Source organism: Notechis scutatus, chromosome 6 (genome assembly GCF_049901735.1).
Source record: "Notechis scutatus isolate UNSWTSFEM ecotype Mainland chromosome 6, rNotScu1.2, whole genome shotgun sequence".
NCBI classification, from domain to species: Eukaryota; Metazoa; Chordata; class Lepidosauria; order Squamata; family Elapidae; genus Notechis; species Notechis scutatus.
The window spans coordinates 27620215-27637394 of NC_142014.1; the positions used below are offsets into that span (position 1 = coordinate 27620215).

At 40.9% G+C, this 17180-nt stretch overlaps 1 protein-coding gene across 7 annotated transcripts in view; it reads right to left on the minus strand.

Annotated features, from left to right (window-relative positions):
* The window catches only part of SRPK2 (SRSF protein kinase 2), a 117651-nt gene that overhangs the window by 51609 nt on the left and 48862 nt on the right, over nt 1-17180 (minus strand). For all 7 annotated transcript variants that reach the window (XM_026677211.2, XM_087967778.1, XM_087967775.1 and 4 more), the window contains one exon: nt 2171-2328. In XM_026677211.2, the coding sequence (XP_026532996.2) occupies nt 2171-2328 (158 nt within the window). The remainder of the gene's footprint in view (nt 1-2170; nt 2329-17180) is intronic.

A 17180-nucleotide genomic window follows, 5' to 3' on the forward strand; every position in this document is an offset into this window, starting at 1 on the left:
AATAATTCAGATACTCCAGTTACTAGAAATAAATAGTAGGTTCTTTTGTAGGAGCATTTTTACTGTATACCATTCAGTCATAGAATGGACAGCATGATGAATTTAATAAAATAAGTAAGTATATTTTAAAAGTATAATGATAACTTAGGCTACAGAAAGTAATTAACAAGTGGAATACCCTAAGTACAGGTAATCCCTGACTTACAACTTTTCAATTAATGATCATTCAAAGAGACTTATTCACACTTACAACCACTGAGGCTTCCCTACAGTCACGTGATCCAAAATTCAGGCACTTGGCAACTGATTCATATTTATGGCAGTTGTAATGTCCTGGGGTCACATGATCCACGTTTGCGACTTTCTAACAAGCAGAATCCATGGGGAAGCCAGATTCATTTAACAATCATGCTACTAACTTAACAACTGCAGTCATTCACTTAACAACTATATCAAGAAAGGTTTTAAATGGGGCAAAATTCACTCCACGAATGTCTCACTTACCAACAGAAATTTTGGGCTCAATTGTGGTTGTAAGTCGAGGATTACCTATAAACAACTATAATCAACAACAACATTCTATTCTTTCTCCTTAGTGGCCCAGCAACCTCAAACTATTGGGAATTTGGAAGAAAGAGATTAAACTGATAACAGAAAATACTTCAGCTACTGTCGACAGACTGACAATTTTTTAAAAAATTATGTTAAATAATAATTCATTAAATAACTTAATAAGGTTCTCGCATGCATTTTCCACAATCCAGAATTAAAGGAGAAAGTATTACTAGTAATGGAAGCTCTTTTTATTTAATTAATAACAAGGCTTAAAAAAATAGGGATTGGAAAGAACTTCTGGATTTTTAGTTTCAAATGATGGAAGCATCAAGTTGTCCCAGAGATGCTTTCCCGAAAAGCAACAAATCAAGACTTTCTTGGGTTTTGCATTCCTTGAATGTTTTGCTTCTCATCCAAGAAGCTTCATAGTGGATTTCAAGGGGAAAAAACCCAAAAATTACAGATATTTCAAGTATAGATGGGATCTGTTGTGGCTTGTCGGCCGCCAGCCCCTCCAGCAGCCGAATCAGAGGAGGAGGAAGTGTGGGAGTCAAGGTCAGCATCAGGGCAACCTGGGAGCTCCAAGGGGGAAGAAGGAATAGAGCTGGCAGAGAGAGACAGAGGCGGAGACTGGGCTGTCCGTCAACCCTCAGATGGAGAGTCAACAGCCCGCAGGCCTGGAGGTGGCTGATGAGGAAAAGGAGGAACAGCTGGGTCCAGTGCCGGACACACATAAGGCAGAGGAGAGGAGTGGAAATCTATGGGCCGGTCCTTGGGACAGAAGAGCCAGGTCTGGAGGTGGCTGATGAGGAAGAGGAAGAACAGCTGTGTCCAGCGCCTGATGCGTGGATGCGCAGAAGGCAGAGGAGAGGAGAGCATTAGAAATCTATGGGCGGTCCTTGGGACAGAAGAGCCAGGTCTGGAGGTGGCTGATGAGGAAGAGGAAGAACAGCTGGGTCCAGCGCCTGATGCGTGGATGCGCAGAAGGCAGAGGAGAGGAGAGCATTAGAAATCTATGGGCGGTCCTTGGGACAGAAGAGCCAGGTCTGGAGGTGGCTGATGAGGAAGAGGAAGAACAGCTGGGTCCAGTACCTACTGTGTGGATACGCAGAAGGCAGGGGAGAGGAGAGCAATGGAAATCTATGGGCCGGTCCTTGGGACAGAAGAGCCAGGTCTGGAGGTGGCTGATGAGGAAGAGGAAGAACAGCTGGGTCCAGTGCCTGACGCGCGGATGCACAGAAGGCAGAGGAGAGGAGAGCAGTGGAAATCTATGGGCTGGTCCTTGGGACGGAATAGCCACAGCTGCTAGCAAAAGCCCACCCTACCCCTGGGGATAAATAGCAGGGGGTGGAGATGCATAGATGTGGCACACAACTATTCATCTCCCTGCCAGACAGACTTGTTTCCCTGTGGTGAGAGAGAGACTTTTTGCTGGGGCTGCTGGGGCTCCTGATAAAGGAATCTTTGAGTTCATTTCAGAAGGTTTGTCGTGTTTGGGGAGCTGGATCAGAACAGGATCGCTGTCCTGATTTGGGATAACCATGACCTGGATGACTGAGACTCTCCACAGACATTCAAGCATCCAAAATTCACGTCTTTCTTTGCACCAACTAACCTTTGCAATAATCTGCAGGATCTTCTTGCTCTTCATCATCAGAGCCCAGAATTTCTTCCTCTGGTTCTGGCTGTGTCGGTTCCGGCAATGGTGGAGGAGAAGGAGGAGGAGGAGGAGGAGGAGGCGGTGCAGAGGGAACTTTTTGTTGAGGCTCTGGCCTACAAAGGAAATAATATGTAGAGATATGTACATATTCAGAAAGTAAAATGCTTGAGCAAATTTCCAGGAGCTTTGTCTTTTCTCAGCTTCTCATTCAAACATTCTTTATGAAAGAGGATAATTGATTCGGCGTGGGCTGCAGAAATAAATCTGAAAATGTTATGGAACACGGGAAGAATGGGGAAAAAAAGAAAAACAACAGCAGGTTGGTATGTAGGATTTACAGCACACGCATAAAATCAGATTAAAAGATAAGAGGAAAACCACTACCTCTGTTCCTGATCTGGCCAGTACAAAGTACCATCTTTTGAATAAAATGGTACTTAGGGATCCAATCTGAGTCGGTCAACGGGAACAGAGGTTTTGTCTTCCGAGCTTTCAGACTTGTTCTGGAGCCCACCCTCGGGGAACTTCTCTCCCACCAGAAGTGTGTGCTGTTCTGTGTGTAGTATGTCAGGAAGGGATGCAGTGGCTCAGTGGCTAAGAGGCTGAGCTTGTTGATCAGAAAGGTCGGCCGTTCGGCGGTTAGAATCCCTAGCGCTGCATAACAGAGTGAGCTCCCGTAACTTGCCCCAGCTTCTGCCAACCCAGCAGTTCGAAAGCACGTATAAAAATGCAAGTAGAAAAATAGGGACCACCTTTGGTGGGAAGGTAACAGCGTTCTGTGTGCCTTCGGCATTTAGTCATGCCGGCCACATGACCACGGAGACGACTTCAGACAGCACCACCCCCTAGAGCCGGAAACGACTAGCACATATGTGCAAGGGGAACCTTTACCTATGTCAGCTTTGGAAGCCATATTTTTATTTAGACGCTTCCCCGCTGTCACATTTTAGTGCCTGGGAATTTGGGAGGGGGGATATCATAGTGTGAGAAAGTTTAGACATAACAACATTCTTCTTCTGAGTCAAGGACAAGTTGTCCTGTACCTGGCAAGGAGCGGTTGGAGGAATGTTTCTTGTTGGGATGGCCCCTTATTGGACCATGGGATGGACTGATGGGTGCGGGGGATGGGACTTTGAGTTTCAATTATGGAGGGAAAACCCAGAACTCTCAGATTTGGATTTATCCAGATGTGCCAATATGACTACTCTAATAAAATGGAGCTTTGAGAAAATGCCTATCTCGGAGTGCATTGGTTTGGAGTTTGTTAATTGGAACACTGACATGGTATTTATAGTTGTGTTTGTCTTTTTAGATGTTGATTGTGGTGGCTTTGACGTTATTGGCTTGTGCTGCCTGTTTCCTAGGCTTCAATTCACTTCCCTGGCTGTTTTTGTGACTGCTCGTCCAACAATCTTAGTAGCTCTAACATTGAATCTAGCACACGCTCTTCTCTAAAGTTCTTTGAGGATATGGGCTCCAGCACGAGTCCAAAAGCTCAGAAGACAAAACCTCTGGTCTCGGTGACCAACCCAGATCCGATCCTGCAACATTATCCTGGGACACAAATATTCATAACGTGGTACTTCTTTCAAGATGTGAAACTTTTTTAATTTTGCTGACAGCAGCAAAGTGATCACAACTTCTGTTACAAGTAATCCTCAGCTTACAAGCACAATTGAGACCAGAATCACTGCAGTTGTTGAACAAATCGTGCAGTCTTTAAGTGAAACTGGCTTCCCCGTTGACTTTGCTTATCAGGAGGTCACAGAATGTGATCACATGACCCCAAGACACTGCAACCTTCATAAACGTGAGTCAGTTGTAAATCACATGACCACGGGAAAGCTACAACGGTTGTTAGCGTGAAAAATGGTCCTAAGTCACTTTTTGTCCCAATAATCTATATACCAAAGCAAAATACCACTCACGCATCATCACAAAATCTCCAGAACCGTAAAGCCAACGAACTTGAAATTTGGCCCATATGTTCCAAATTGGCTTCTAGGTGCTCACTAAGAAAGGATTTTTGGAAATGACCATCAGAGCATTTAGAGTATTTCCTATATTATTATTATTAACACGCTCTGCTGCTAAGGAGTTCTATTCCCCCTCCCCATCTGTTCCAAATGCAAAACACAAGCAGAGAAGAGGAGGAGTTTCAGTTTTGGTTTCACAGCACCAAGCAGCTTTACTGCAGAACACTTGAGCTAAGGCAGGCCCAGGCTCCTTGCTGTCTCCTTCTTGCTCACAGTTTCAGTTTCCAAACAGCCCTCAACTCTCTCACACACTGAGAGGACGCTGGCCAGATGAATACCGATGGATGCTGTTAGGCAGAGGCAAAATCCACCCCCCCTTATTTTCCTCCCCAAAAACTAAGCCTGATCACATAGTTTCGTAGCGAAGCATGGGTATCGAGCTAGTGGTTGCATAAAGTTCCTATTTTCTCATTCTCCATTAGCATCCTGCTCGAGTATGAAAAGGGCTTATACAACAGAAACTATAAGTAACAATATCAATCTATGAAAAAGCAGAATCTGAAGGCTAAAGCAGACCAGCAAAGAAGAGAACACAGCCTTAGGATAAGCAAGCAAGTCATCGGGGAAGGCCATTCACAAAACCTTGTCATCTATGAATTATTAAATGAAAAACCTGCTCCATGCATTTTAGCAGCAAACTGGTTATAAAATCTCGCAACTCCAGTGACCTAGCAGATAGTTCAAATAGGCATAGTTTTTAATTGTTTGGCTTAATCTACAGGGAGTCCTTCCAAGAGTTCGTCTAGCGACCGTTCCGAGTTACAACGGCGCTGAGAAAAAGTGACTTGAGGACCATTTTTCCACACTTACAACTGATGCAGCATCCCCACGGCAATGGTGAGATTCAATTTTTTAATTACTGGTTCTGTGGACGTAGCTTGGCGGGCGTGACTTGGCGGGCATGACTTGGCTTGGGCATGGCTTTGCTTGGTGGGCGTGGCAAGGGAAGAATATTGCAAAATCTCCATTCTTTCCCCACCCCACTAACCTGCTTTCCAGCTCTGTTCTCCTCTGCAGGGCAACCAAAGAAGACCCAGCCGATCAGCTGGGACTTGCTGGGAGGCAGAGAAAAGATGGGACGGAGCCAGTCAGAGGTGGGATTTGCCGGTTCTCCGAACTACTCAACATTTCCGCTTCCAGTTCTCCAGAACTGGTCAGAACCTGCTAAAGACCACCTCTGCCCCGCGGTCATGAGATCAAAACTCAGGCACTTAGCAATTGACTCATAATTACGATGGTTTGCCGTGTCCCAGGGGTCACATGGTCACTTTTTGAGACCAGAATCAACGGGGAAAGCCAGATTCATTTAATAACGGTATTGCTAACTTAATAACCGCAAAAATTCACTTAACCACAGTGGCAAGAGAAAAGGTTGTAAAAGGGCTAAAACCCCACTTAACAATGGTCTGGCTTAGCAACAAAAAATTGTGCAATCAATTGTGGTCGTAAAGCGAGGACTAGCTGTAATTTACCAGACGAATTTATCTTTCAACTCCAAAACCATGTTTCAGCACTCTTTTTTTTTCCTTTCTTCCTCTCTGCACAAAAAAAAATAAAAAATGAGCAATATCAAAATATAAAAAAGAACTTAAATTTTCTACTATGCTGCAGCGTTACTATGGCAACTGGCTTAGATGTCTATTCATATCACCAAGTGCCAGCGACAACTTTAGGTACAGTAAACGAAACATTGGCTCTAAGTCTTTCTTTCAGCCGGAAAAAGCTTCCTTAAGAAAGCTTCTAAATGAAGGTTCTGCTTTAAGGTGACATTTTGGAGCTAGAAAAATAAATCAGTTTATTTTCAATATACCGTATATCCCATTTAGTTTGCTGCGAATGCATGCTAATGCAAAACCAAGATTTTACCTGGTACCATTGTCCCCTAGTTGAAAATAAGCTGAGTGTTAAATTGCTATCTGTTGCAAATACAATTGCAGTAACATACAAAATTCTTCATCTCAAAATAATACAGAGCAATGTAAATAACTGGGTACTTTATTTATACTACAGTTTAGTAAGACCATACTTGGAATATTGTATCCAGTTTTGGTCGCCATGATATAAAGAAGATGTGGAGACTCTAGAAAGAGAGCAAGGAAGAGCTACAAAGATGATTAGGAGGACTGGAGGCTAAAACATATAGAGTACAGTTGCTGGAACTGGGTTATGTCTAGGTTGATGAAAAGAAGGACTAGGGGTGACATGATAGCAATATTCCAATATTTGAGGGGCTGCCTCAAAGAAGAGGGAGTCAAGCTATTCTCCAAAGCACCTGAAGGTAGGACAAGAAGCAATGGGTGGAAACTGATCAAGCAACCTATAGAACTAAGGAGAAATTTCCTGGCCGTGAGAACAATTAACCAGTGGAACTTCTTCCCACCAGAAGATGTGGATGCTTCAACACCGGAGGTTTTTAAGAAGAGATTGGACAACCATTTGTCTGAAATAGTATAAAAATTTCCTGCCTAAGCAGGGGTGTGGCACATTAAGTAAGAAAGCCTATTCCAGAGAGAATGAGTGTGGTTTGAGTATGTGTATCTGTCTACTTATTTATTAGATTTTAGATGTTTATCCCGCCTTTATTATTTTGTAAGTAAGGTGGCGAACATACAAAATACTCCTTCTTGCCTCAATTTCCCCAACAACTACAGTCCTGTGAGGTGGATTAGACTAAGAGAGAATTACTGGCCCAAAGTCACCCCTCTGTCTTTTGTGCCTAAGGGGGGACTAGAACTCACAGTCACCTAGTGATTGACCCAAAGTCACCCCTCTGTCTTTTGTGCCTAAGGGGGGACTAGAACTCACAGTCACCTAGTGATTGACCCAAAGTCACCCCTCTGTCTTTTGTGCCTAAGGGGGGACTAGAACTCACAGTCGCCTGGTGATTGACCCAAAGTCACCCCTCTGTCTTTTGTGCCTAAGGGGGATTGAGAACTCTGTCTTTGTGCCTCGCCTGGTGATTGACCCAAAGTCACCCCTCTGTCTTTTGTGCCTAAGGGGGACTAGAACTCACAGTCGCCTGGTGATTGACCCAAAGTCACCCCTCTGTCTTTTGTGCCTCACGGGGGACTAGAACTCCCTACTGTGGGACAGAACTCAGCCTGGTGATTGACCCAAAGTCACCCCTCTGTCTTTTGTCCCTACTGTGGGACTAGAACTCACAGTCACCTGGTGATTGGCCCAAAGTCACCCCTCTGTCTTTTGTGCCTAAGGCGGGACTAGAACTCACAGTCTCCTGATTTCTAGGCCAGCACCTTACCTAGTACACCACACTGGTGCACACTCTTTCATCCTCTCATCATTTAGAAAGTTATTAATATAAAATCTGTGTTAAAAAATAATGTGCTGAGGGTAATTAAATAATTAATTAGGAAATTGAAAACATCTCACTGTATCTTAACACCACAGCAAGATGTTAGAGAAAGTCCATCTTTTCCTGTTCCAAATTAGGACAAGTCCAGAGAATCTAAACTACATATTTCTGATCATATATCATGCTATTTTCACACCAAGGTGCGCTCAAAACAGAAAGCTGCAAAAGAGGAATCTAACTCGTGAGTCAGTAATACATTAAACAACTCGAACTGACCTGGAGGAACAAAATATGCAACCAGGGCAGGCACCAACAAAACCAATCCTCTGAGTAATTCTTAAATAATTTTATTAGGTGCAACCTCTAACCTCTTGTTTCCAGTTCCAACATGCTAAAACTACAAAGTGTGTTGCTTCTAAAGCAAAGGAAATCACCTGGGAGGGAAAATGAAAGAGAAAGCCATCAAGCAAACCAAACAATATTTTTGTTTCCTAGAAAATATCTACTGCTTCTCTACAGCTTCACTTGATTTTGCACAAATTAAATGAGATTTACTAATAAAGGAGAATATTTGTAGCACAGGGTTGACATCGGAGGGTCCTTAGTGCTCTCTGAGCTTGGTTGTTTTCTTGCAGATGTTTCATTACCAAACTAGGTTACATCATCAGTGCTAGGGCAAAATAAATGAGATTTACTTCCACGTAAATAATTGTAGGACTGCCATCAAAGTACAAATAGTAATTTGAAATTGTTTGGGATAGGTGATTTTTTTAAAAAGAATTCCAGAGTTCTACAAAAATCGCCATAATGAAATCTAAAGAATACGTGAATATTAATAAAAACGATAAAACTGCTTCACTGGGGAGGAAAAAGTCTAACATCAAATGCAGGCAGTATTAAAGGAAGCTTCTGTTTTATTAACAAATTATATTTGTATCCAATACTGGGGAGTGCAATAATACACAAGCACCCAAAATGAGAATATTGAATGGAAAACCAACAATCAGTGAATTAACAATGCACTGAATAGAAAAAAAAGTTCAAGGATTTCAACAGTTAGATATAGAATAGAATAGAATAGAATAGAATAGAATAGAATAGAATAGAATAGAATAGAATAGAATAGAATTCTTGATTGTCCAAGTGTGATTGGACACACAAGGAATCTGTCTTGGTGCAAATGCTCTCAGTATACATAAAAGAAAACATACGCTTCACATGTTGCAAAATATTTTTGCTGAAGTTGTTTTTTTCAAAATTGCCTGTGGATTGTAAAATATAATTTCCAGATCAAGGAAGGGAAGTCTCTACTGCAAAATACTTCCACCCCACAGAAAAGTCACATTTTCAAAAAAGGCAGGATTCATTCAGCAATAATTAAGTTGGTTTATACTTCTAGTTGCAAAACAGTTAATGTGATTATTTGCCCAAGTTCAGAAACCTGGCTTATTCCTGCCGGGAAAGCCAAAAATTGTTTTGCAGCAATTTCTGGAATCTGACTTCCCTCCTTAATGGTGCAAAGATATACAGGTTGTCCTCAACTTTTGTCCACAATTGAGACCAAAATTTCTGCTGCGAAGCGAGACAGTTGTTTAGTGGATTTGGCTCAATATTATGACGGTTCTTGCCACAGTTGTTAAGTGAATCACTACAGCTGTTAAGTGAGTAACATGAAGTGAATCTGGCTTGTCAGAAGGTCACAAAAGGGGATCGCGTGGTCCCGGGACACTCCAACCGTCACAAATACGAGTCAGTTGCCAAGAGTCTGAATTTTGATCACGTAACCAAGGGGATGCTACAACAGTCATAGGCGTGGGAAAAAATGGTCATAAGTCACTTTTTCAGTGCCGTTGTAACTTTGAATGGTCATTAAATGAGGGGTTGTAAGTCAAGGACTACCTGTACTCTTTTCCCTCAGGCACTTGCTCTCTCTCTCTGCTCGCTACCTGCTTTGTGAAGAACATAGCACTAGCAATAGCACTTAAAACTTATATACTGCTTCACAGTGTTTGACAGCCCTCTCCAAGCAGTTTACGGAGTCAGCATCTTGCCCCCAACAATCTGGGTCCTCATTTTACCGACCTCGGAAGGATGGAAGGCTGAATCAACCATGAGCCAAACAAGATCGAACTGCTGACAGTCGGCAGAATTAGCTTATAATACGGCATTCTCATCAATGGGCCACCATGGCTCCTTTAAATACAATTGAAAGGAAGCTCTCTGCCAGTAGATTTTATTCAGCAGTACATGTTGCCCATGCAACCAAATTCTTAGCAGGACAACCTGTTATACCCCAAGGGGAACAAAATAAATAAATGTCAAAGAGAACAAAGGATTTTTGAACTTTTTTTCACAGCATTTCATGGTTGTTCCTTCCTGGAAATCTCTTTTATTTGTGACTATAAAGTATCTCCCAGTTCATTAACCAAATTATGACCTCAAGAGAACTATTTGCTGTTCTCAGATGACTCTCAAAACTTTCGGATAAGAGAGAAGGGAGGCCTTATTCTGTTTCCTGCGGTTTATTATTAATATATTATCAATATTAAAATATTAATATTATTGAGACATGTCACCAAACAAGTAGGACTGAGATATTTTGCCTTGTAATATTTCTAGAAATGTTAGAGGGGAAAAAAGAAAAATCAATTATTTTCAGGTGGGAATCTGGAAAAAGAAAAGGTGCTGAAGAGAAATTTAAATACAGCCAATATGGCCTCTTATACTGTATCATCCTAAGTTCACTCTGTTATTTTAAGATCATAAATTGCAATATGTATATTTTCATTTATGTGTGCAATTATCTTGTTTGATATATTTATTGATGTAAAATTGCAATTTATTTAGACAATAAGCATGGTTACTAGTTGGGTTAAAAATATGCTTACATCTTTATTTTTGGCATTTTGTTGTGTTTTGCTGCCCATTAAGGTCTGTAATTAAATCTATTGACACCTAGATTAACAGGCACACACAAAAAAACTCCTGAGATATTTTGCCTTGTAATATTTCTAGAAATGTTAGAGGGGAAAAAAGAAAAATCAATTATTTTCAGGTGGGAATCTGGAAAAAGAAAAGGTGCTGAAGAGATATTTAAATACAGCCAATATGGCCTCTTATACTGTATCATCCTAAGTTCACTCTGTTATTTTAAGATCATAAATTGCAATATGTATATTTTCATTTATGTGTGCAATTATCCTGTTTGATATATTTATTGATGTAAAATTGCAATTTATTTAGACAATAAGCATGGTTACTAGTTAGGTTAAAAATATGCTTACATCTTTATTTTGGCATTTTGTTGTGTTTTGCTGCCCATTAAGGTCTGTAATTAAATCTATTGACACCTAGATTAACAGGCACACACAAAAAAACTCCAAAACAAAACACACCCCAAACTTGGCACTGACAAGTTCATAAGCAAAATTTCTTCTTTCTTGCATTAGAATTATATTACGCTGCTTATCCTACGGGTACAAAAAAATTGTAACTAATATTCTCAATGTAAATTTTGTTGTTACAAATCAGTGTAAAACTTTGGGCTATAAATTCTAGCAGTATATGAGCACTGGAGGGTTTTAAAAAGTCCTCAAATTGTTTAAAAAATCCTTTTAGAGGAAATAAAAAACAAGGACAAAAATTGTATTTATTTTTCCTCCCGGCTCTAACTGGGTTTTGATTTTTGAAGCTTTCCTTATTGGTTTAGTGCCTTAGAAGGAGTAAGGTTTCTTCTGCAAGATATATAACATATACAAGTGGATCAAACACACAGACACACATATTGCGTAGGGTATTTCTTGGAGTGACTTTAGGGACAGCTGCACATTGCACAGGTTGTTCACCTATGTAAGGTCAAATCCCCATGTTGCCAATTCCAGCTGGAACCAGCAGGATTTTTATCTGTGTTTTATCTTTTATTTTTATTTTTCTGGATCTACTTCCTTCAGAGAAACTAGTCTTAAATTAAAGGTTGTTCTCCTTTTGGATAAATGTGTTAATTACCACTTTTGAGCAAAGTGTAGAGGATGCAATTTTCAATAATACAACTAGTCATATAGTTTTATTATTGTACTCAGAGATTCCCTCATTTCCCCTCAGTGTCCTACATATTAAGCAGCTCACTCACTACTAAGGATGATATGTTTATGGATAACCAACAGGAAAAAAATATAATATAGAAATTTATCTCCTATATTAAGAGATGAGGCTGACATAGACCCCAGTAAGGATAATGAATTAAAATAGATATTTACACATGCAAGGATCCAAGGTTATAGATATATTAAGAACTAGGAGAGACATGATAGCAGTGTTCCAATATTTGAGGGGCAATGGATGGAAACCAATCAAGGAGAGAAATCAACCTAGAATTAAGGAGAAATTTCCTTCTAAGAGTGAGAACAGTCAGTGGAACAAATTGCCTTCAGAATTTGTGGAGGCTTTTAAGAAGAAATGGGATAGCCACTTGTTTGGAATGATAGGGTTTCCTGCTTGAGCAGGGGGTTGGACTAAATGACCTGTAAGGTCCCTTCCAACTCTGTTATTCTGTAAAACTAAGCATTTCACAAAACAAATTAAGGATTTTCTTTGTTGTTGCTTGTAGTGTTGTTGTTTTTTTGTTATTGAATGATATTAAATGCACCTTAATTGCAATATTAGCTCAGGGGAAGTTTTTAATATATGTAAACGGGGATAATAATACAGGAATATAACAATAAGTATCCATGAAAAGTGGGATTTTAAAAACACTGCCAAAGAATTGGTATACTGGATGGAAAGGTATAGAAAAAGAAGCCTCTTTTTTTTTGAGTGCAAGTAATTAACTTGAACACCGAAAGCCAGACGTACATGAAACTTGTCTTCAAAACAATGTTTTAAACAATAGCACAAAGAAATTAATAAACACACAGTAAAAGGTAGTGCTGATATCTGTACAAAGCCAGAGTCCCTTGGATAGTGAGGCGGATATGAAATCTAAATTGGATGGGTGGGTGGGTGGATAGATGGAGGGATGGGCAGATGGATGGATGGATGGATACAGGGGTGGGCTTCACAAATTTTAGTAAAGGGTTCACTGCCCGGTTGCTGAGTGGGCGTGGCCTAGTTAGCCTCCTGCACCATGATGGCAGGGGGGTTGCCCTCCCCAGGCTCCGGAGGCTTTCATTGAGCCTCCAGGAGGGCAAAAACATCCTCCCTGGGCTCCGGAGGCTCTCTGGAAGCCAGAAACAGGCCCATTTCCAGGCTTCCTGAACTTCCAGAGTCTCCATGCGCGCCCTGCACTTACCTGCATCCAAAACAAGCCATGTGGGGATTCCTTGGAGGGGCGGGGTGTGGTGGGCAAGGCTAGCCAGGAGTAGGATTTGGGGGTTCTCCAAACTGCACAAAATCTTAGCTAGGGGCTCTCCCGAACCCCTGCGAACCCCCAGCAGCCCAACCCTAGATGGATGGATGAACAGAATATGTAAACACCGTGGCTTGGTTACATTTTACAATGACTGATTATAATATCTATGCTCTTGTGGGGTTTTTTTTTCCCCCTGGAAATACATCTTAAACCTATTTTAAAAATGCAAAAGTGGTCACTTATTCCATCAGACCTTCCAACCCAAAATAACATCCCTCTTATATCCAATGATTTCTGCTGGGCCAGATTATAACAGATTAATAAGGGGGGGGAATTGTTTTTTTAATTTAAACTTTCACTGAGACTGAAGGAGTCTTAAGCATGATTAAAAATCCACTCCTGTATCTGTTTGCTCTAGATCGAAAATACTTCTAATTCTGATGTACAGTTACAGGTGGTTTTAGCAATAAGGAATCTACCCAGACAGAAAACTATCTTGTTAATGTTGCAATATGCACACATATATCACTCCATAAAACATGACAAAGGAGCTTGTTAAAATATTCAGCATTTTCATTGATCACCAAAGAGCGTCTAGAGGTGAATTTCTGCTTATCGTTCACCAAGCAAAGAACATTTCTGAATAATTAGAGTGCCTGCCATTTGCCAGGCTTGCAAACTGCCTCTTCAAATATTTGGCTTAAAAGTCCTCCAGGCTATGTTCCAGAGAGAAATTAAGTGTTATTTTGAAAATGTTCTCGCTGGTTTTCGTATATGGCACAGATTCACTCCTCTTACCATTTTTTACCCTGCAGGAAACAAAAACCCAGAACATGGCGGATATCGGCTTTACCACTTGCTTAAAAAAAATAAGTCTTAAAGGCATTGTCAAATTTTATTAGTGTCACGCCGATACAATGCTGAACAAAATACCATGTTTCTCCAAAAATAAGATCCTGTCTTATAGTTTTTCTGCCACCAAAAAAGGCACCAGGTCTTATTTTCAGGGAATCTCATCCACTGACTAACCTCAGTTGCCTGGCCCCCTTTTCGCTGTCAGAGGCCTTCAGGAACCTCTTCTGCTGCCGGCGAGGCTTTCCTGAAGGCCTCTGCAGCTGATAACAGAGCTCTGGATCGATCCGGAACTTTCTTATCAGTTACAGAGGCCTTCGGAAAAGCCTTGCCAGCCTTGCCGGCTGCAGAAGAAATGGGCCAGCAAGGCAGGTGTCTGGGTGTGCGAGGCCTGGCTACAACTGTCCAAAGGTAAATCGTAGGGCAGCTCCACCTCCCCATCCCCAACCTAGCTTAATTTTTACATGTGTGCTCTGGAGTGGGCGGGATCTTAATTAGGGCTTATTTGGGGGGTAGGGTTTATATTAGGCGCACATGGAAAAATCAAGCTAGGGCTTACTTTTAGGGTAGATCGTATTTTCGAGGAAACAGGGTAAGTCTCTATGAAAATCCAGTTTTTACAGTGCCTTTTCTGCATCTGTACTGGTCAAGTCCCTGCCAAAATTTCTGCACTTCTGCTTTCCTTAAGACTTCTATTTTTTTCTCTCTCTAATTTATTTGTTCTCTGAATATGCTCATTAGCCATTTTGATATTATACAGGTAGTCTTCAACTTACAGCAGTTCATATAGTTCGAAGTTACAAATGCACTGAAAAAAATGACTTATAGTGGAGCATTCCCACGGTCACTTGATCAGAATTCAGATGCTTGCCAACTGACATATATTTATGATGTCCCAGGGTCACATGATTGGATTTTGCCATAAGCAAAATCCATGGGAAAGCCAGATTCACTTAGCAACCCTGTTACTAACTTAAAAACTGCAGTGATTCACTTAACAGTGGCAAGAAAGGTCGCAAAATGGGGCAAAACTCACTTAACAAAATGTCTCACTTAACAACAGAAAGGGCGGGCTCAATTGTGGTGATAACTCGAGGACTACCTGTACAGGACTAATCTTACCTGGTTTCAGGTATGCACCGTATGCTAGCTGAGTTTCTATTTATGCTTTTGAGAGGTGGGACAGACATGCAATTTTCTTTTGCAAGATTTTTGGCTTGCCATTGCCTTTTTCCTAGGTCTAAGAGAGAGTGGCTGGCCCAAAGTCACCCAACATATCCAAGGTAAGACTTCCTATCCTGGGGCCACCAGCCATTTTCAATTGTTCAATTAGTAACACGGTTGTTTAGTGAATTTGGGTTTCCCTATTGACTCTGCTTGTCAGAAGGTCGCAAAGGGGGATCACGTGACGTCCCCTGGACACTGCAACCATCATAAATATGAGTCAGTTGCCAAGCATCTGAATTTTGATCATGTGATGGGGATGCTGCAATGGTCGTAAGTGTGAAAAACAGACATAAGTTCACTTTTTTTTCAGTGCCATTGTAACTTTGGGTGGTTGGTAAATGAATTAACCCATTTCTCCCAAACTATGACCTATCCCGAAAGTAACTCCTAGCTTGATTTTTACACATGTGGCCAATATAAGCCCTACCCCCCAAAAAATAAGCCCTAATGAAGACCCCACCCACTCCAGAGTGCATGGATAAAAATTAAGCTAGGGTGGGGATGGGGTGTGCATGGAGCTGCTCTACTACTAACCTTTGGACAGTAGTAACCAGGCCTCACGCACCTCGTGCGCACACCTGCCTTGCTGGCCCATTTCTTCTGCAGCTGGTCGGGCAGGCAAGGCTTTCCCTCTATAGCTGATAACAAAGCTCGGGATTGATCCAGAGTTCTGTTATTGGCTGCAGAGGCCTTCAGGAAAGCCTTGCCGGCGGCAGAAGTAGTAGTTCCTATAGGCCTCTGACAGTGAAAAGGAGGCCCGGGGTGACACACGCAAGTGAGGTTAGTCAGTGGATGGCATCCCCCGAAAATAAGACCTGGTGCCTTTTTTGGTGGCAAAAATAAATAAAATAGGGTCTTATTTTTGGAGAAACACGGTATCGTAAGTCGAAGATTACCTGTATTATTATTAAATTGCTTTTAAAGGTTCATGGGGGCTTTAACTATGATTCTTTAAAAGTATTTGCTTCCTTCATTCTGTCCTTCATTGCTCTTTTGTATACAGGTAATATGGTCCTCATTAATTTTTTTTTGTATTCTCAGAGAGCTTATTCTCATTGGTTATTTCTGCAGAAATAAATTTTGTTGCACCAGTAGCCCTCGAGTTATGGCCACAATGGAGCCCTATATTTCTGTCGCTACCAGTAGTCATCGAGTTATGGCTACAATGGAACCCAAAATTTCTGTCGCTAAGCAAGACAGATGTTAAAGAGAGCTTTGCTTCATTGTATGACCTTTCTTGCCACCGTTGTTCACTGAATCCCTGCGGTTGTTAAGTTAGGAACACAATTGTTAAGTGGACCTGACTTTTCTAGCCAAGGTTAAGTGAATCATTGGGGTAGTTAAGTTAGTAGCCCGGTTGTTAAGTGAATCTGGCTCCCCCATTGACTTTGCTTCTCAGAAGGTCGCAAAAGGGGATCATATGATCCCAGGACACTGCAACCGTCATATATTTGACGCAGTGGCCAAGTGTCTGGATTTTGATCAAAAGACCCTGCAATGGTCATTAAATGTGAACAACTGTCATAAGATCCTTTTGTCAGTGCCATTGTAATTTCAAACGGTCAATAAATGAGCTATTGAACATCAAGGACTACCTATATAACATTTTTAAAACAACGAGGGGGTAAGAGAATTTAACAATTGGACATTAAAACTAGGAGATAAGGAAGTAAAAAAAAATAAGGAGATAATCTCTTTGGAGCAAACACAAGACTTTTTAGTAATTCTTTACAACAACATGTAATTCTATACTTTGGCACAGAGTAATTTTGCTTTTATCATTGTGCATCTTTTTATGCATCATTATACATCTTCATCTTTATGTATCTTTTGAAGAAAACAAACTTATTCTGCAATATCTATTCATACATATTATTGCTATATAGTGCACTGTTGACTATCAACTTGCCTTTATAGTAAATTTAAATTTAAGACAGAATTCCAATTCTCTGCTACTGGTGAATTAATATATCCATTTAGAGGTGATGCCAGCTGGATTAAAAAAAAATCTATCTCAAAATAATCCTGAGATAAATTAACCCACTTTTGTTCACATAAAGCCTCCACAAACTCCATTCCAATAGGTTTCTGCAGTGTTTGCTGTTAATTGTGTTTTCTTAAAGATCTGCCTTTAAAAATCCATAAGGTTAACAATAAAATAATTGAGGAATTCAAGATTATACTCTGGAG